General features: G+C 39.1%; 1 protein-coding gene across 3 annotated transcripts in view; it reads left to right on the forward strand.

Annotated features, from left to right (window-relative positions):
* Nucleotides 1-20,111, forward strand: part of PECAM1 (platelet and endothelial cell adhesion molecule 1) — a 39,166-nt gene that overhangs the window by 11,001 nt on the left and 8,054 nt on the right. For 2 of the 3 annotated variants that reach the window (XM_071764474.1, XM_071764472.1), the window contains exons 3-15: nucleotides 82-108; nucleotides 1,593-1,886; nucleotides 2,298-2,597; nucleotides 2,680-2,949; nucleotides 3,307-3,567; nucleotides 4,563-4,844; nucleotides 6,848-7,129; nucleotides 7,534-7,641; nucleotides 8,539-8,566; nucleotides 9,034-9,104; nucleotides 9,265-9,321; nucleotides 11,640-11,708; nucleotides 15,023-15,079. In XM_071764474.1, the coding sequence (XP_071620575.1) occupies nucleotides 1,658-1,886; nucleotides 2,298-2,597; nucleotides 2,680-2,949; nucleotides 3,307-3,567; nucleotides 4,563-4,844; nucleotides 6,848-7,129; nucleotides 7,534-7,641; nucleotides 8,539-8,566; nucleotides 9,034-9,104; nucleotides 9,265-9,321; nucleotides 11,640-11,708; nucleotides 15,023-15,079 (2,014 nt within the window). In that variant the 5' untranslated portion in view covers nucleotides 82-108; nucleotides 1,593-1,657. The remainder of the gene's footprint in view (nucleotides 1-81; nucleotides 109-1,592; nucleotides 1,887-2,297; nucleotides 2,598-2,679; nucleotides 2,950-3,306; nucleotides 3,568-4,562; nucleotides 4,845-6,847; nucleotides 7,130-7,533; nucleotides 7,642-8,538; nucleotides 8,567-9,033; nucleotides 9,105-9,264; nucleotides 9,322-11,639; nucleotides 11,709-15,022; nucleotides 15,080-20,111) is intronic. The other variant, XM_071764473.1, reaches the window with a different exon arrangement.

A 20,111-nucleotide genomic window follows, 5' to 3' on the forward strand; every position in this document is an offset into this window, starting at 1 on the left:
TTGGGGCTTTTTACTGTGCCCCTTTACTGGCTTTCAATCTGTAAGCTTTGAAAATAACATTTCTATTAATTTGTTTTCCAGGTTCAGAACTTTTTGCTCAGGAGAGAGGTAGGTCATTATAGGTTTTTTTCACACATAAATTTAAAATCAGTAATTTAACTAATACCTTACTTGGTGGCATGCATCCATAACAGAGTTTTATCTGGATTTGCTGTACTGTAGCTTAGGATGAAATTTGGCCATATTAAAAAAAAAGGGAAAAAAAGGTGTTACTTGGTGGTGTTTCTTCATATAGTGTTTGAATGAGATGTGCTGCTCATACTTTAATACAAGTTTTGGTGAAATCTGCTTTACTGAGACAAATAAGAGAAGAGGTGGGAGAGGTAATTTAATTACTAGTGGTTTTTTTAGCATTTAAAAAACCCTCTCATGCCTGCAAGCAAGGAGGGGGAATAAAATTATAGATTATGCTAGTGGCATTCCTACTTGCTCTTTTTCTTGCAAAAGAAGAGGTATGGATGAGTAGTAGAGTACAGAACTTGCATTCTGAAAGGAATGCTTTTACTTTTTACCTTATCTTGCTGAATCCCAGCACGTACACTCTGCATGCTTCCTTTTTTGCATCACTAGGAAGAAACATTGCTTCTCATTGTTGTATAATCAATTCACATGCAAAAAATTCACAGTTTTTGCATTGGTCTTATGTCCAAAATTCTCCTTAACAAGGACAGTTTATAAATAACTGGCAAATGTACATGGCAAGGGACTTCTTCGGATGCAAGAAAGTTTTCCTGTTCTAAAAAGAAATTTTTAATAGGAATCCTGGCCACAGTTGGCATACCCAAAAGCTGTAAGTTTTAAAGGAAGGGAAAGTGAATGAACTCATAAATCTTTCTGTGTACTTTTTCATCTAGCTTTGTGAATAAAAAAAATACCAGGATATACTAATAATAAAATGTTAAACTCCCAATTATTTATCACTGCAGTGTTTATAAACACAAAAGCAATAAATATATATTAATACTATTACAAACTGTATGTCTTAAGATGCTTACCAATTTTAATATTTTTTTGTGTACAACTATTGTGCTTAGTATATTTTTTCAGGGACTGACATATCTAATTTCTAAATTAATAAGAAACATTGCAGCTGCATATGATTCTGTATTTTAATTAATCAGGTTATGATTACTAAGGAGTCTTGTGAGTATGACTATAGGACTGCTAACAGTATATAGTTAGGCAGGTAACACATACTGGCAAAACATGAACCCAAATATCTTCTGCTACACTCTAGTTATCCTAAACTAGAGATTTAAAATTATCCCAAGCTTGTGAGTTACATGTTTAAAGTGGAATTTGCTGTGGCAGTCAGGGGTTGTCTCTGGTGGATCTGTGCAGTGGAAGATAAAACTGCTACCAGTGTCAGCATCAGTCAGATCTGACCACCATGACTGTAACATCTGCTACCAGGGTACAATGAACTAATTTTGGTGATTAAAATGTAGCAATGTGAGGTAACAGTATTATGTTGGACAAATTGAAAATTAATATAACTTTTTTTTCTTTGTTTTTTCTTTTTCTCCATCAAGTTTTTACTTTCAACACAGTTGAAATCACGGTTCAGCCATCTGGCAAAGTAAAGAATGGGGCTCCTATGTCAATTGTCTGCCATGCTGATATTAGCCAAAGTACCAATTTCCAGCTGAAGTATAATTTTACAATTTTTAAGGATAGCAAGCTCGTGTTCATGGCTGTCAAAGACAAAGGACATGCACAATATGAAATACCTGTGACTAGATCTTCAGATACAGGAGACTATGAGTGTACTGTGGAAGCAGGTGGAAAGACAAAATCCAGTAACTCCTTACATGTTTGGGTAACAGGTGAGTAACAGGAGTACTGTTGGGTAACAGGAGTATTCCTTCAAACATGGTGGTTTTCTAAGGTAAAAAAAAAAGACAACAGCCTTCTAGGACAAGTAACAATAGTCAGTGTTAAATGGGATATCTTGCAAAGTGGTTAAAAATCCATACACATCACAGGCCTTTACAAGCTTAGTACTAAATCCTCATGTTAAGGCTTAGAAATGAAATCATGATCCTAAGGCTTCATGGCAGATCAGTGATAGGAATACAGACTGTGCTGTTTTGTTCTTCTGAAGGTGCCTTGGCATGTACACACACATCAAAGCTCAGTTCTTGTGAATTATTTACTATCTGTTTATTAACACCAATCACTGCCATGGTTATCAGGATTCTACCCTTTGTTTTTTTGTTTTTTTTTTTCTCCCTAAGGAATGACCAAGCCAATTCTGACTGCTGAGAAAAATGAAGTTTTAGAGGGTGAAGTTGTGAAGTTACGTTGTGAGCTGCCAGAAGAAGAACCTCCTTTATATTTTGTTTTCCGGAAGATAAAGATGAATTCAACACCTAAAGAAAAACAGATACTTGAACGATACAGAAATTTCTCTGAAGTGGAATTTCCTGTTGAAGAAGGAGATAATATTTTACAATTTGATTGTTTTGGTAGGAGAAGTGTAAAACTTGAATTTGAAAGCTCAGAACACAGCAACAAAACACTTGTTACAGTCAGGGGTAAGTTAGCTTTTATTTCTACATTTCTTTGCTTGACATAATTAAAAAGTTGGGTCACAAGTTTATATTTATTGTCTTGCAGAACCTTTTATAAAGCCTACTCTGACTGTCAAGCCCTCAAGTAATATTACAGAAGGAGACAGAATACAGTTTGAATGCTCAACTGTGGCAGCCCAAATGAATAAGATTGAAATCATACTCCAGAAAAACAAAACAATACTGAAGAGTGTACGAGATGAGAAATTTTTGAAATACTTTGCAGTAGCTACTCTGGAGGACAGTGGTGAATACCTGTGTAAGGTGGAGCAAGGGAGAGCATCTAAAAGCACCAAACTAAGTGTTGTTGTGTCAGGTAACACCCCTTTTGTCTCAGATTTTACTCAGGATTAATATTTAAATTTAAATTTGGCAGAACTCGAGATGCAAGTGTAACCTCCAGATCCATGTATAAGTTTTCTCTAAGTTAAAGGCTATTTAGGTTTAGATTTTGGTTTCTGATTTTTGCCTGCCAACTAAGATGATACCATGAGAAGTGGTTTCAAGTGATTACTAAGTTTGTGTTTTCCTTGAAAATATTATTTTTAAATTACATTATTTTTTCTCCTGATTGTATAATTGCAGTCTGTTCTTCATTCTGTGTTCTTTGAAATAGATAGTTATATTCTTTTAGGTTCAACTTGATTTAATTTGTTCTCTTTTTATCTTTCAGAGTTATTCCCCAAGCCAACATTGGCTGCTTCTATGACTAAGCTGGATGAAAATAAAGAACTAACTTTGAGTTGCAGCATTAATGGTTTTAGGAAAGCAAACTTCTCTGTGTTTCGGAGAAATTCAGATGGAGATATCTGGTTGAGAAATTCTAGAAACTTAACCATGAGAGTTAATGTGAATCATACTGGATCCTATGTCTGTAAAGCTGAAGTAAAAGGAATAGTCAAGGAGAGCAAACCTGTAAGGATAAATGTTTATGGTGAGTTGATATAGAGGCTTAGAACCCAATAGTGGGGGGAAAATATCAAAACTTGGTGCTTATAAATAAGCACATCTGTTCACTGCATTAGTCTCTAGTCCATGGACCAGCAGGGTGTCTTTTAGTTCTTGCACTATTCATCTCTCTGAGGTGTGTGAGGTAACCTGTGTCTGTAGAGGATTTGGCATTTTGCAATCTAATCAAGTCAGGCTTTTCCAGGGCTGTCCCTGGGAGAAGGGAGTTAGGATGTCTTCCTACTGCTCCCTTGGTTCTGCTGGGTGCCAAATAAACTCCCATTCATTACCATTCTCAGGACCTGGGAATGTTCTGCAAACCTTTTACTCATCCATCTGATCTGAAACTGTCAGTGTCTGCTGTGAATCCCTCCCCCTGACCCTCTGGGAGGGGGGCCATGAGAGCCAGGGGCCATCTGGGTAGCTCAGCTCCAGAAAAGCCAAGTTTTTTACTATCAATACAGCCCCCTCACCAGCACACTATTTATGAACACTCCTATTTCCATCCCTCTCATGTAACAATCACTTCTGGGTCTGAACTCTGGGCAGGGGGATTAACTTGGTTGTGATTCACTGTGCTGCAGAAACAGGTCCCTGGTTAGGTGCTTGTAGAATCCATCTCAGGTAAAACATGCAGTGGTATTTGCATATATTTTTGGTCTACAGACTTACTCCTTGGGTCTGAGCAAGTTCTCAGGTCTGTATAATCCACAGCTGTCTCTGCACCTTTTTTGGGTTTTTTTTACATGCTACTTGTGTGCTATTTTAGTCTAAGTCATATGTTTCATTGTCTATATTTTTGTTTATTCAAGTCAGCCCCCTGCTTTCATTTTGTCAATGAAGAAGAGCTTCCCAGTATACCCTGTGTGTGCAAACGAGCTAAATATTGTATATTTACATATTTTATACAAAATAATATTTTTTCTACTGGCCTTATGAAGGGGCCTTATGCAACAATTTTTTCTTTTATTCTCCTTTTAGCTCCAGTCTCCAAGCCAACCCTTTCTGTTGCCAGTGGTTTACCAGAGGTGGTGTTAGGGAAGCCTTTGTGGTTAATCTGTCATTCAGCAATGGGAACACCTCCAATAACATTCACATTCTACAAAGGAAATGAAGTTAAGAAAGAAATAGTTAATGACACATATGCCACGTTCTTGGATGAAAATATTGGACAAAATGACAAAAGTGGATACAAATGTGAAGCTAAAAATAATCACTCCAGTGGTGTGAAAACCAGCAATATTTTAAACATCACAGTAATAGGTAAGTCTGTTTAATTCTTCTTAGAGTTAAATAGTTGGAGATGCTCCCTCCTTGGGAGCAGTGGATGGAGCTTTGACCAGCCAGGTCTAGTGGGAGGTGTCCCTGTCCGTGCAGGGGGTTGTAAATATATTATTTTTGAGATCACTTCCAACCCACACCATTCTATGTGTTTATTTTCTATATTAGAAACTATTGCTCACTAAAGCAAAAATCCAGCTAGTCATCAAAGTCAGATTAATTACAATGGAGTTTATTTTAATGCTAAAACCAGGTCTGACTTGAAAATCTTAGAAGCTGTTCTAGTATAATTATTGATTAAAAATTTCAGGACCAGATCCATTTTATTCGTGTTTGATTTTCATAGGATTGGATTAAATACATGCAAAATGGTGGATTTGGCCCATGATTTTATTCACTAGAAAAATGGAGGCAGCTTGATTCCTGGCAAAAGATGTAACTCTGCACTTCTGAACACCTCTGTTATCAGTTGCAGTTTTCAGAGGCACTGAGCATATGTTTAACACAGAAGCTGCAGTTGCTAAATAGCTCTGAAAGTCAACCAGGAGTTAGTGTATATGAGCAAAGTCTCTGATTTACAAGTATATGTGAAGCAGAAAGGGTGAATTCCTCTGCCCATGAGTAAAGTTTGTAGTTAAAGCTTTAGAAAGAAGATAAATTGGAATTCTGCAGAGGCAAGCACAAAGTCTGATACAGACTGGGAATCTTAGCAGGGAAAAGGCTGGGATTTCCAAGGGTGCTGCTGGCAGATATGAAGAGAAACCAAAGCAAGTACAACCAAAGTTTTGTAGGAGGCCACCTCAGACTGATGTCAGGACTGATAATTTGTAAAAAAGTGTGTGTAGCTTTCCCTGCTATTACACCTGTAAAGGAGCACATTGTCTTAGCAGGGTTTTTTCAATCAGTATATTGTGTTTCTGGAGATTTGTTTGGAGCACTCAAAGCACATGGTACTGAGGTTTCATGTGACAGTGCCTCGTTTAGATCTCATTGGTTCAAAGGTTTGGTTCAAGAAAGTTCTGCCACTGATGTAGATCTGTTCTGTCTCCACTGCAGACAGTTCCTTGGGTGCCCAAAGAACTTACTTGTTAGCAATAGGTTTTGCTACAGGGCTTGAGGAAATTTTTTTTATATTCTATACCCAAGATATAGACTGGACCTTGAATTTAATTTGAAAACCTAAGATAAACCATTGTAAAGAAGAGAGTATCTGTTTGAGGAGGCACACTGAAGCCTTCTGCACGAAGTCCCTAACTGTTGTAGGCTTCATGTTGACAGATACTGTCTTGTTGGCATTCCTCTTTAATAGTGAATGAGGAGAGCAGAAATAAGTCCCCTACTCAAGTAGAAATAAAGCATTTATTGTAGCTGCTGTCCTGGAGGACCTGAAAATATTCTTAAACTACAGAAGGAACCAACTAATTGTAGGCATTGACCTTTTATTAAAGGAAATAATGATTTGCCTGCAACATCCTCAGTGTCTGCCTGGTAGTGTCACCTCTTCCTTACTTGGTCAGACTTGGTTAGTTTTGCCATTCTGATGTTGTCCAAAGATTTTACTGTTTTGATAGTGGTTTTGGCAAAATGTGAAAGGTAAGTAGAGCTGTGTGTCCTCTGCATGTTGCTGGCACCTATGTTGATGTCATTTGACCAAAAGGTAACCACATACAGCTACTGGCAAAAATAGACTACTTTGGGACTCTAAGTGAGATAATTGGTGAGACTGACCAACCTCTTTGGAATGGATATAGGTTCTTTCTTGGTCTGCTTTGTTTCTTTATATTGCCCTCTCTACTTCTGGGTGTATAAAAATATTTACTAGAGGACACTGGCAGAGACTGTTCAGAAAGATCAATCCTGTGCATTCAGTCTCTGTTGGCCTAAGTAAAAGGCATCCAAACACCTATTTCAACAGTACACTATTTTATCATCAAAGTTATTTCTAATAGTGCTAATGTTTGTTTTCTTTATGCCTTCCTCTGCAGTACCTATCAAAAATGCCAGCTTGGGCAGCATTCCATACGGAGAAGTGGAAGATGGCAGTGAGACTGCTTTTCTCTGCTCTGTGAAAGAAGGATCTTGGCCGATCCACTTTCGGATTTTCAGAAAAACTGATCATGAAGTTCTTGTGTTTGAAACAAGAGAACACTCAGACAGAGTGATGTGGCGCAAGGAAGCAATGAACAGGCAGGACACAGGGACATATTACTGCATGGCTTCCAACCGAGCCAATGTGGATGTGAAGAGCCACCCAATAACCATCAGTGGTAAGCTCACTGCTGGGAGAAGCTGCATGCTGTGTCATCATGAGAGATGAGGTCATGTTAACTGGGATGTTACTAAGTATAACTCCCTTATTTGTTTTTGTTCCACCCTTTGTCAGAGGTTAAACAGAGAGTGTTCCATTTATAAACAGAGATTGTCTGCTTTACGGGGGGAAGTTTGAGGGATGCTCAAAGATAGCCAGATGCAAGCTAAGAGCAACCCACAGGTTTTTGATCACAAAGGAGAGGCTCACCTGTGAGCTGTGCATGCAGGTCTCCTGGAAGTTCTTCCCCACTGTGTAAGAAGGCTGATTTGTAGTAAAATGAAAGGTCAGGAACCTCAGAAGTTGGTGCTGCTGACCTGTCACTGAACATAACTCTCTTAAACATTTCTTTCTTATTTCCAGTCATCTTAGCGGCTTGGCAGAAAGGAGTCATTGCTGCATTTGTCCTAATACCTATTGCAGGAGCAGTAACTCTGGCTTTGTGGTGGTTTTTGTGTAAGAAGAAAAAGGGTAATGAATAATTCCCTTCTATTGTTTTGGTGACAAATATATTACAGTTGAACTCTCCCTTGTTTCAGGAGCAAAGGGGGTGAGGGCTCAGGAGATGACTAAATCCAGTTTTAAAAACTAACAATCTAATATAAAGTGTTGAGTGGCCCAAAGTAAGCTGTGGGTGTGCTGAAGCTTTCCAAGTATATTGTACAGAATGGGAGCATCCAGCTAATGGTGCTGGGAAGGCACTACTGAGGCAAAGGCTATGGGATTTATGCCAGGACTGCACTGGTGTGGTGCATTCCTGGGTCTGGAATTCAGTCCTGTGCAAGGGGCAGACAGAGCCTATGGAATGTTTTGGTCCCTTATAGAGCTATGACAGTTTGGTCTGGGGTCCCAGGTCAGGCTGGGAGTACCTCAGTAGTTGAGGTACTTCTCTGGTTCTCCTGAAACAAGTTCAAGATTATTAGGTTGTGGATTGTTTTGGGTTTTTTGTTTGTTTGATTTTTCCTCACACTGTAATACTTATAACTTAGGGATTTGATTCTTGCCATTAAGTTATTCTTTCAGATCTTGCCCTTTCAGAAATTTGTAAATGTGACTTAAATGAAAATCTCATGATATGCAGTGCATTGCAAAATATTAGGAAAATCTGGAGTATCTGGATGTCCCAAACTCCTTAAATTCACCAAGGCTAAAGTTTAGGGTTTGGGATCTTTGGCTCTCTGGGAAAGAGACATTTAAGGGATTTGGGCTATAAGCAGAATGTAAGACACTAGGGAATTATTTCTGTGGTAGCCAAGAGAAATTGTTCTGACTTGGGTAGATAATAACTGTATTTTTGTTTGGATTTTTACTTTAAAATTATTTTAATTTTGCAATCTATTAATAGATGCTTTTCTTCTTTTTGCCAAGCTAAAGGACCATCCATGGAGATGTCTGGGTAAGATGGCTTGCTTTATGGTAATGGTGAAGTATTTCTGCTTAGCAGGCTGGAGGCCTCCCACCACGTGAATATAATGTATTATGGGCACACACCTGCAGACAATAGAGAGTTGTGCTTCATGTGTCACCTGCTACTACAAAAACAGGATGAGGAAATACTCTAAAAATAGGAAAAAAAGGCCAGCTAAGAGAAATAGAAGACTGTCAGACCTGCATTTGAATGCATCTAGATGTGGAATTAAAAATACAGAGGTCTTAAAGAAGAGTAATGAATGAGGGACCATTTTTAACCTTTAAGTGTCCTTCTGCTTCTCTTAAAGACAAAGGCAAACTTGTCATTAGCCTCAGTACTTCAGAATGTGTGGTAGTCAGCACAGATAATGACTGATCTTTGCATATCATCATATTCTTCTTTTTATTGACTGCTTATGCAATTGCATCAACTTCTATTGGTTTGCTTTTCAGTTCTGCCTTGGCTGCAAACTTGACAAGTGAAAAACTGACCAGAGAGCACAGTGATGGAGACTACTATTCAGGTAGGATATTTTGCTGCAAGACTACTAGTGAATTAGCTTAATTAAACATTAAATTAAAGTTTTGGACTTACGTGGCTGTTGTTTAGATATTGGCTATGTTAAGTATTTTGTTATATATATAAATTGTTTTGTTAGCTCAACTTTTGCTTTAATATTTTAGGATCAGGTTACATTGAAGATAGTGAAAATCATATGAAAGCAACAGATGAAAGTAAAGGTAATTTCAGACTTAAACAATAGATTTAAAAATTATTTTATGAGTGAAAATTGTGATGTTTTCTAGTGGTAGCAGTCAGGATTTGATAGGTCCAGTCCTTTCCATTTTCTTTCTGATAGTGAGGAAGACACTGCTGCTCTTAGGTCTTCCATGCAAAATGACAATGGCAATGTCAGGACTGGCTGCATTATCAAGTGTACCTTGTTGTGTTGGATTCCAGGCCATCTAATGAAGGATGGAATAAAATACAACTTAGACTCAAAGTTTAAATTCTATACAGCAAATATTCAGAATTACTCTTTTTAAAAATAATCTTTTCTACAGACTTCTGCTTCTTTTACTTCTCTGTCCTTTCTTCATTTCTTCAGATCTTGGAATACTTAAGCATAAAACATGAAAAAAATCTATGGAATCTGAATAAAAATTTACCAAATACCTTGAGGTACCATGTGGGCTATATATTTATACTCATTAAAATGTACTGCATTATATTCTTCAAGAGTGGTGGTTTTATGATATTTAGTAAAGAACAGAACTTTAATATGTGGATTTTGCCATCTGAAAGCATACTTAGTCTAATATACTATTTTATATTGATGTGAAAATATTCTCATGGGTTAGATGCAATTTCTGATGGCTTGTAATACATTTTGACTTGGTTGTCTGTTAGACCTTGAGTTGGAAATCCATCAGTGGAACTAAGGATCAAAATTAAGCTTAAAATTGATCCAGAGCACAGAACTAGATTCCCTCATAAGCTTGTATGCAATTTAGGTGGCAGGAATTTCTAATCATTAATTGTTTGATGCAGTTCTGAGGGTGCAGGGCAGCATTGTACCACAGAACTAAGAGAAAGGTGCTGCACTGAGTTAATTTCACAGGAAAACTTGGAAACAACCATCGGAAGCTCAAGCTCAATGACTTTTGTTTTTTCCATTGTATTCTACCTGGTTCAGTTTAAGTGGGCTCTGGTCTAATGATCTGCATCTGTGCAAGGAATAAATGGCTTCAATCCTTACCTACTGTGCATTGGGCAGCTTCAGTAAACCAACCAGGCTATTGCAGATCTCTCTACCAGATGTGAAAAACAAGCCTATTATTCCTATATATCTAAAAATGCCAGTATGTATTCTGCATTTTTGTGTCAATAGCTTTTACTTCAGAAAGCAAAAGAAAGGAGTTTGTAGTTGGTGCATGGAAGTTGCTCCATTGTGGCCTGAATGAGTCCAATTAGAACCAGAGAGAGGTTCTCCTGCACAAGAGACAGACAGACAGCAGAAACATTGCAACACAAAGCTGTATTGCTCATTCAGAGTTGCTTTTATTGTAGGAAGCAAGTACTTTAAACTTTGCTTTTAACTAATATACCACCATAAACACTGTTTTTGTTTCATTCAGCTTTTTTTTTTTGAGTCACTCACCAATGCTATTAGAAGGCTGGTTTAAAACTCCTACTCTAATGATTAGATCTTTCTTGAATTTCTGTTCTAAAAAATCCACAAGCAGTTCTCCAGGATTCCAGTCTGGATGACTGTTGAGGTTTCTTCCAACTTTTACAGAAATCTGGTAGAAAGCCCTCTCCACCCTAATGAGAAGAGAGAGTGGAAAGCATCAACTGTTTCTTGTGTCAGTTGTATCCAGGGAGCCAGCCCTAGCCAGTCAGTAGTCTTAGTAAATCAGGTGTCTAGTTGTTGCCAGGTTTTCTGGGAGCATTGTGGCAGAGAAGCATTTTGAGGAGATAGATGAGTTGCCATTTGTAGGTGTTCTGTGGAGAGCTTGAAGGGCAAACAAAAGAAAAGCTGAAATTGCTTATTGGCAAAGCAGAAATTGAGGCTATGAGAGGTGATGAGGGGGGCCAGGAAAGGGTTGGAGAAAGCTTTAAATGGGAGGGAGGTGGAGAATGGGAAGTGTCCTGCCACAGCAGCCATAGGAGGGGGGGAAAATGTAATGGCAGGGAGAGAAATAGACAAGAGAGGAGCTGGAGCAGCAATATGGGAGATTGTCAGGTAATTCCCTGTTCCATTTGTGCTGTGCCATTTTTGAATGTGTTACACTGAAAGTCAGAGTTTTAGGCATAATTCCAGATATCTGGCTTGAGTTTTTCTGCTGCCTCTCACATTGGGGTGACCCTTAGGAATGGGTTGGCCTTACAGCTCCTGGCAGAGGAACTCACCTCTGCTGTAACTGGGCCTGATCCTGCACCTGCCAAGGTCAATGAGGACTTGTCCATTAATTTCAGTGGCAGCAGGATCAGGCCTACAGCTCAAATGAAGCATGCAGTCCTACAAAGAAACATCTTCTTGATATTTTTGGGGCAGGACCTGACCTTGAGAGTGATGAGGTGGAGTACACTGAAGTTGAAGTATCAACGCTTGATCCTCACAGAGGTAATGAACTCTCTGGCCTCTATGGTTATGTTTTGGGAGCAACTCTGGGCACACTGCAGCTCCCTGACACTGGTCTGATATTTGTACCTGTGAATGCAAGAGCAGGGGGTGTTCTGTGTGCAGGACAGCTTCATGCCAGTGCCACTCCTTAACTTAGATGATGCTGTGGGTGCCACACTCTTCATTGCAGTGCCCCTTCCCCTGGGATCTTCTTGTGGACTTTCCCATCCACATGAGGTCTGTGCAGTGCAGGACTCCCAGCTGGAGCTGTGGCCCTGGGCAGAAGGCTGTGGATCCTCATGTTAGAGTCCAAATTCATTGAGAGCCATTGGAGATTAGCCACAGGGTTTGATAGTGGGGAGAAGAGAAAGCAGTGGAATTTCCTCCTTTGTGAAGGAACTGATTGAAGGGTCAAAGTTGTAATTCCCTTGTGATAAGAGGAGGAAGAAAGTCTAGCATGGATTTAGTCTCTCAGTCTGGAGAGGCCTGGAGACCAGCCCGGATTTTGTGGCACATTAAACAGAGAAATGAGAATATTGATGCCCAGATAACTTGGGTCTCCTACTTGTAGTTCTGTGGTGGCAGTAACCAGACCTCATGGCATGAGGCTAAGGTACATGTCTCTGCAACCTTGAAGGAGGAATAACCACTGAAATTTATTCCCAGCACCCAAATGCACACTTCAGTCTTTCTGTGTCATCTGGAGAACTGTGATATCATTATGGCCTTGTGTTGAAAGCTGTTAAATCTTTCAGAAATTCACAGAAAGTTTCAAGTAGCTGACAGCTAATGATACCCACAAGAGACATTTATGCTCTGCTTCTTTCCTTTAGCTGAATGAGAAGCAAACTGAGAAAGAAATGGACAAATTTGCTTTTTCCTGGTAGGGAACCAGGACCTTCATTTATTTCAGAGACAAAAGACATGATTGTTTAATTAGCAATACAGATGTTTGGGCAAAAGTGCTCAGTCTTCAAGCTTGGCAGCAAAGCTCTCCCAGAACAGCCAGTCCTCCTTTCTCTGTTTTCATGTGCTGCTGTCATTCATCATAGAGTTTTCCCTGTGTTCTAAACATGCTGTTTACCCACCTCTGCTAAATTCTGCACTGAGACACCCCAGTTCCTGCACTCTTTTTCAGAACAGAGCTAATACATAATTGTTCCAACTGTTTCTGAGCAGACCCTGTGCACTACAGTGGAACAGTAAAGATATGCTAGTGCATGATTATTTAAATTTAAAGCCCTATGAAATGCAAGATCAGCTTCTCTAAAAATAACCTTTTCATCCTATTTCTGGTATATATAACACTATTGCAGTGTACCATACTGAGCAGTAAGTTAGTGCCTATTCTGTGTAAACTGCATCTCATTAAACTGCAAACTAATGTTTAAAAAATAGTGTGTAAATGAGATCAGATTAATTTAACTGAATGCTGTCTCATGTTACAGACCTGTGTATGGCATGCAGAACATTAGGGACAACAAAGGGTATCACAGTTACCTTTTCACTGGACATGTAAAATTCATCCAGTGTTACTGACACTGGTAAGGCTGCTTGAAGCAAAGTTTCACTGCTTTGTTTTAAAACTTCTGTGTGGGAATAATTTCATACCCACTTTCTGAAGTAGGGGGGAAGAGGGTAGACAAATACGAGGCAGAGCTGGGGCTACAGAGTCCACCTCTGATTTGGTGTAGTCATAGTGGAATGCTAATTTGATATTTAAAGAGATGGTAATTCTAGAGAATGATTGGATTGAATACTTACAGAGATTATATGCTTGACAAAAGACAGTGCTTGTCTTTCCTGAAGCTTAGTTGTGCAAAAAGATGGCAAATTTAGACCTTTTATGATTAATATTATGATTAATTTAGCCCTTTATGATTTAGACCTTTTATGGTTAATCCAAGCAAAAAAAAAAATAAAAATCAAAGGGCCAGTGCTAAAGTAAGGTCAGGAAATATCCTTAAAGTGAGAAAAGAAAAACCACTAATCACAGCTGAGTAAGAACATGCTCCTTCTTTTACTTTTATAGCTGGTTAATTGTCTACAGGGTGGCAACTTTACAAAGTTAGTGGGAAAAAATGTCAAATCCCAGTAATTTCAGTGCTGAGGCAATTTTTGGAAGATTAACAAAGAAAATAGCATGGGCAGTGGCATTATATCACAATTTAGTGAAATGAGTCTGAAAGAAAAAAATAGCAAGCTAAGGAAATGCCTCCCACCAAGTCTTTCCACAGAGTCAACACAAATAGATTTAGGACTGTAATCTGCTAAAAAAAAATTTGTTCCAAATGAAATGAGCTACCTCTCATTAAAATTCTGAGAAGATTACTTCTTACTTCACTGGAAATTGAATTAATCATTTAAGCAAGAGTCCATAAACACATGAAATGCACTTTAAGGTCTTCAGACTATTTTGCAAAGAAAGTTCATGTCAAAATTGCAAGTTTGAAAGCTGTGATTAGGCACTTGGTGAATTATAATTCCTACTGCAGTTGAAATTAATAGCTATTTTGTAACTCAGTTCTGATGTATCAGCTCCCAGTTTCTGAAGGATGCTTAACAGAATTAAAAACAATGAAATTAGCTTTGGCAAATAAGAATGTGGTGCCAGAGACACTTAAGTTCTTCAGAGTGATGCAGAACAGAAACAGTCCTGATTCTGAGTCTGGCTGCAGATCAGGATGTCTGAATTCTTTAAATGTTTTTGGGGTTTTTTTTTAATAGCTGAGGTACAGGACTATGTATCCAGAAATGTAATCTTTCTTTTCAGTTTCTTGCAAAGAAGGAACAACCATAGTCTATTGGGTTTTAACTTGAACTAGAAAAATGTAACTTTTGGTTTATTGAAGATCCACATAAATTGGAGGTGCTCTCAATAGAATTCTGAGGTTTTCTAAGAGTCTCATTTAAACAGAAATGAAGGAATGCTTCTAAAACACTTTGAGATCCTTGAACAGCAAGCTGCCTGCATAGGCCTTTATACAAATGAAAAAGTGGTCCTAAATGCAGAGTTGTTTTTGCATGTATTGTTTATATATATTGGTTTTGTATTTATATATATTGGTTTTATATAGAGGGAGAGACATCTCCCTCCCAGAATCTTAAAGTCTGGGTTTGGGGGAGGGGGTGCAGTTGCTTTTTCATACAGACTCCACAGGATCAGTGCTGCTTACGTAGCTACTTCCTCTGAAAGTAAAACAGTGTGTTCTGTTTGTTTAAGGAGCTTTTCATAAGGCAAACAAAAAAGAAAAAAAAAAAAAAAAAAAAAAAGGAAAGAAAAGAAATTGATTCTGTGCCAATACATTTTCCAGCTCCTGTACAGAAGGGGACTGAAACAGTTTATAGTGAAATCAGAAAAGCTAATAATGGTAAGTAAGCTAGTGAAAAATTAAACACATAAAGGAAGTGTTTGTGTCGAGATTAGGGATAAATTTGTGACTGAATAGTTTAGTAGATAAATGCCATGAAAAGAGAGCCAAGTCACAGAGGAACATACCAAAGGGCAGCTACAAAAATCAGAGGTGTTGAGAAATTACAAACCACCTGCATGGTTTCTCATAAACCAGTGATGATCACTGCAGAGAGATTAATACTTTTAACATCTCCTTCATCAGCCCATTTGCACTTTATCTGCTAAGTAGTTTGGCCTCACATCTGAGTCTGAGTACGTGCCAGGCACTCGACCCTTCCATTTCCTGTAACACAGAGTTTAGGTGGGCATTAGCAGCTCACTGGCAGCTGCTGTCTGTAAATGTTCTGGCAGTAATGAGTTCAGAGACAGCAGGTTAAAAGCATGTTTCATAGTTTGTCAAAGAATGTATCAGAAAGGATTTCCTCTCCTCTCTTTATGTTAAGAAATCTAGGTTTGTAAACATTAGGGCTGTAAGCTGTTCAGATTTTGTCCCCATGTATGTTACCAACTGTGTTGTTTGTGTGCCATTTTAAACTTTTTATCATTGTGTATAATTTGCTGTTTTTTCTGTTTTATAAGGGATTTCCCATCTACTCTGACACAGTATTCTGTGTGTAGGGAATCTTTCATGTGAGGCTCTCCAAGTGCTTTAGAAAACATTACTTAATTTTCCCTTGTGAAGATGTAGAAGACAAATTTTATCTGCATTTTACAGCTGAATAAACAGAGATTAGGTCATTTGTTTAAGGCAATGTGTGACAACACTGGGAACAGAATTTCAGAATCCTGACTCTTGGCCTGGTGCTGAGATTATTGCACTCATTCTTCACAGCCTTGCAGTGAAAAGCAGAATATCATTCACACAAGAGAACAGGGTAAGGTACTTCATGTAGAAAATCACCTGGCAGCATCCTGAGGACAAACCAGCCTGTTTCAGGGCTGATCCCAAAGGTCACCCCTGTCTTGGAGTCTTTTCCAGTGAGTGTGAATTGGACCTGTAACAAGCTGCAGCAGCTGACTGTATAATCCCATGCTTGCTTTCTGCCAAGGTGTGAAGCTGCTTATAACACCTTTCACCATCCCTGGTTTGGGCATAATGGAAAATCTCATGTACTGGGAGGATGTTTTGTGTGTTGGAGTATAAACTCAAGGTTGGTACAGCAGAGCTGTGCTTGGCATTAAGTGGGAATTGCAATAAAATCTGATTGAAGGGCTGAGCTGAATTAGCCAGGTGATATGCAAAAGCCACTTAATCTTGCAGTCCACCTGCTCTTTTATGCATAACTGTTTCAGTTATTCTTGGAAACATGGTTGCAGTTTATTGTTTTAATCACGTCTGTTTTTCCTGACTGATAGGCAGGAAAAGTGTTTCAAATAGATAAGCAGTGCATCACATCTCTGTGCTGTTGCTTTGCATAGCTGGGTTACAGCCTGCTTAAATGTAACATTTACTTTGATTTTTGATAGGCTGTGGATTGCAAGGAGGCAAAGTATAAATGCAGTGGAGGATGCCTAGGAAATAGAGCTGTCTTCTTAAGTACTTCAATATCACTGTGTACTTCAGGAAGTTAATGGTTCAGACAAATGTGTCTTCTGGGGAAATTACAATAATTTGGGAACTGGTGCCACCTACACAATTTGACAGATTTATTACCTAAGACCTAGGTAACATTTTATTGTCATTAGTTTTTAGGTAACTATAGTGGCTGGTGTTTGTTTAATTAGAATTAATTGAGGGCTTTGTAAGCAGTTTTGTCTTTTCAAGGAGTTGGCTCTGTGTTCTAGAAATTGTGTCCACTGGGGAGGAAGCTGAAGAGATGTCAGAAGTTATTACAACTGATACAATTCTTTGTGACTGAGCTAAGATAATTTTCCTCTTCAGTTTTGTGATGCCCCTCACTGCTGTGCCCTGTAAGGCAGATGCCATGTCTGTCACCAGCTTCTTTTGTATTTTAATGTCTACAGGCATTGCTTGGTCTTATCCCAAGTCATTAATCTATAGTGCAGATAATGTTCTAAACTTTTCCAAGCCCCAGGCCTTGGCATTGTGCTGACAAGAGGAGATGGTCTCAAGTTGTTACAGGGGAAGTTTAGATAGGATATTAGGAAAAATTTCTTGACCAGAAGGGTTGTCAGGCCCTGGCACAAGCTGCCCAGGGGAGTGGTTGAGTCACTGTCCCTGGAGGGATTTAAATGATGTGCAGATGTGGTGCTGAGGGACATGGGCTGTGGGGGACTTGGCAGTACTGGGTAAGCAGCAGAACTTGAGGGTCATAAAGGTCCTTTCCAACCAAAATGATTCCATGATTATTCATTTGTGAAGTTCAGGTCAGGTGTATTTTGACTGAAAGTAAGGTAATAGTACCATAGATAAAGGATATCAGTCTCTTAAGTTGGGTGTTAGATTTCTTCTTATATCATGAGAGGTTTAAGGAAGATGCTGATCACTGGCATTGTCTCTGGAAGCAACTCAGAGATGAAGTTATCTCTGAATTGTTATTGAAATGTTAGTTTAATTCAGAGAAAGATTTGGTGTTCAGGAAGTTCAGGTGTTCAAGTAAGGTTTAAAACCTTTTCTGTATTAACAGACATTTACTTTAGTGTTTTGGGGAATGGTCACAATCAGTACCACTCAAGTCAATAACACCTTTGCCTAGAAGTCCTTCACACCCATCAAAATGAATTGATTTCCTTAAAACACTGCTTTTTCTGGTTGTTCTGTGCAAAGGTCAAAGCATATTGGGAGTTAGGGATACCCAGCCCAGTCCCAGAGCTGTTTTTTTTTTTTGTTGAGAAAGAATGGAGACAGTCTGAGACTGGAGCAAAACAAACAATTGTAATCCACAGACTGCCAAGAATGATAACGTGGCTGTGGCCCTGCTGCCAGCTTTGCCTGTGCTGGAATCCCAACCCACCAGGCTGGCAGTTGATGCTCTTCCTGAGGGAGGGGTCAGGATGTGTCAGATACTGAATTCAGTGAGTGGGTGGGGGCTCTTTTAGCTGCTCTTTTACTTCCATCACACCTTTCATCCCCCAAAAGGCAGCAGCAGAGGCAGGAAGTCCAAGCCTCTCCATCATTCCTTCAACATTGATTCAACAGTTTTGGGGGTAGCACAGTTCTGTTCATACTGCTGAGAATAAGAGTTCAGCTCACAGATTTCCTTACATTTCTGCAGGGCATTTCTTGTCCTTTCTTGCATCTGTATCAGATCCAGAGCTCCCAGAAGCCAGTGATAGGCTTTGTGCTCATCTTGTTCTGTGCTGAACTGAACTCATTGAGTGAGGCTTATTGCAAGGTAGCTATTCCTAATTTTCCATTAGGAAAATGGAGATGCAGTGAGCAAAATGCAGAGTGAGCCTTTATGCTGCTAAATCTGGAAAACTGAACTGGTCACTTGGAAGCAACTGCAGTGGCGAGACAGGAAATTCTAAGAATCTTATTGCAACTAACAATGTACTGTGGAAACACAAATATATCCCAGTGGAAAGAGGCATGAGAAATCCCCATTACATTCAGTGGTTTGGAACAAACTATTAGAAATCAGCTCTAGCAATCAGGAAATCTGTTTGAATACTTTCCTGCTACTGAGCCTCAGGCTTAACACCTCTGTACTTAGCCAGAATTTCCCACTGAGCACCTTTTCCAGCATGGAGAAAACTCACAGGGTCTGGGGACTCATTATGTTATTCAAAACTCAGGTCTTATGAGCACATGGTAGCTGCATGCAGTCCAAAATCATGCAAATAACCTTTCTCTTCTCCAAAATAAAAATTATTTGGATCTTGAGGTTCCAAGGCATGTTCTAGACCAAAGCCTGGATCCGTGAGATGTTTATTTTGGAGCCAAATGCTTACAATAGCTTCAGCCAAAAATTAGGCAAAGCCAGATGGTGTCAGTAAGACAGAAATATGCAGGGAGGTTCTGACCTTGCTTGAACCTAAACCACGAAGCTGAATTGCATGCATGCCCCTGTGTAAGATCTGTTCCCAAACTGCCTGCCAAGATTCTGTTAGAAGCTGCTGCTCCAAGAAAAGTCTTGGCAGAATGTACTCTGTGTCTGCAGCTCAGCATCTTCAGCTGGTAGTCAAGCATTTTACCTTTCAGCACTGGTGTAGATGGGTCTTAGGTGTGTTGTGAGTTGCAGCTGGTCAGGCTGTTATAGTCTCTTCTCCATAACTTCTGGCAATGAGAGAGGGCAGGACAGGTGGTGATGACAGTGCCTTAAATTCCTGCTATTAATGTATCCCTTTGTAAAAAGGTGCTCTTTGAATTTGAAGCTCCATCAACTAAAAGCAATAGCAAGAGTTCAAATTAATCAGAAATCCATAAAAACACCTACCTTTGGGTGGACTTGGGAATCTTGTAGGAATCACCAGCACCAGACCTTTGGCTCAGATTCATTTTACAAAATATGCAGCTTCTTGTTTGTCCTGCTATGGAAGCTTGACCAATTTTTCTGCATATGACCAGAATCCAGCATATCCCATTTCCTTGTTTTTTGTTAGATAGGGAAAGCCAAGTGTTATTTGAAAACCTCTCTGTTCTTTTCCATCACAGTAAAATCAGTGTGTTTTGAGCAAAAAAACACATTGTATTTTTAACAGGCATTAAATAAAAAAGTTGTGTAAAGATTGATGTAGCAAAGGATCTACAAAGGCACTGCATCATCGTGCTTTCATTAGAGGGTACCTGATTGGTACCTTTTAGAAACCATGTAACCTTCCAGAAGCACTTGCAAAAGGACACAGATAGTGACATTCTCCTGGTAGACACAGGATACTTAGCTAGAAAGTCACACTAGTTTGGATCTGGGTGACAGATAACAAGGAGGTGGGAGATCTGTCATTGTGACCTGGTAGCAAACATCCCGTTGTTTGAAGTTTGGAATTTATACAAAATTTCTCATTTCCTCCTTCCTGTAAGCACAATACAATGTGTCAGAGGCCTAAACTTCAGCTCGTTAATGCCTCACTCCATAAATCTTACA

Source organism: Heliangelus exortis, chromosome 20 (assembly GCF_036169615.1).
Source record: "Heliangelus exortis chromosome 20, bHelExo1.hap1, whole genome shotgun sequence".
Classification (NCBI taxonomy): domain Eukaryota; kingdom Metazoa; phylum Chordata; class Aves; order Apodiformes; family Trochilidae; genus Heliangelus; species Heliangelus exortis.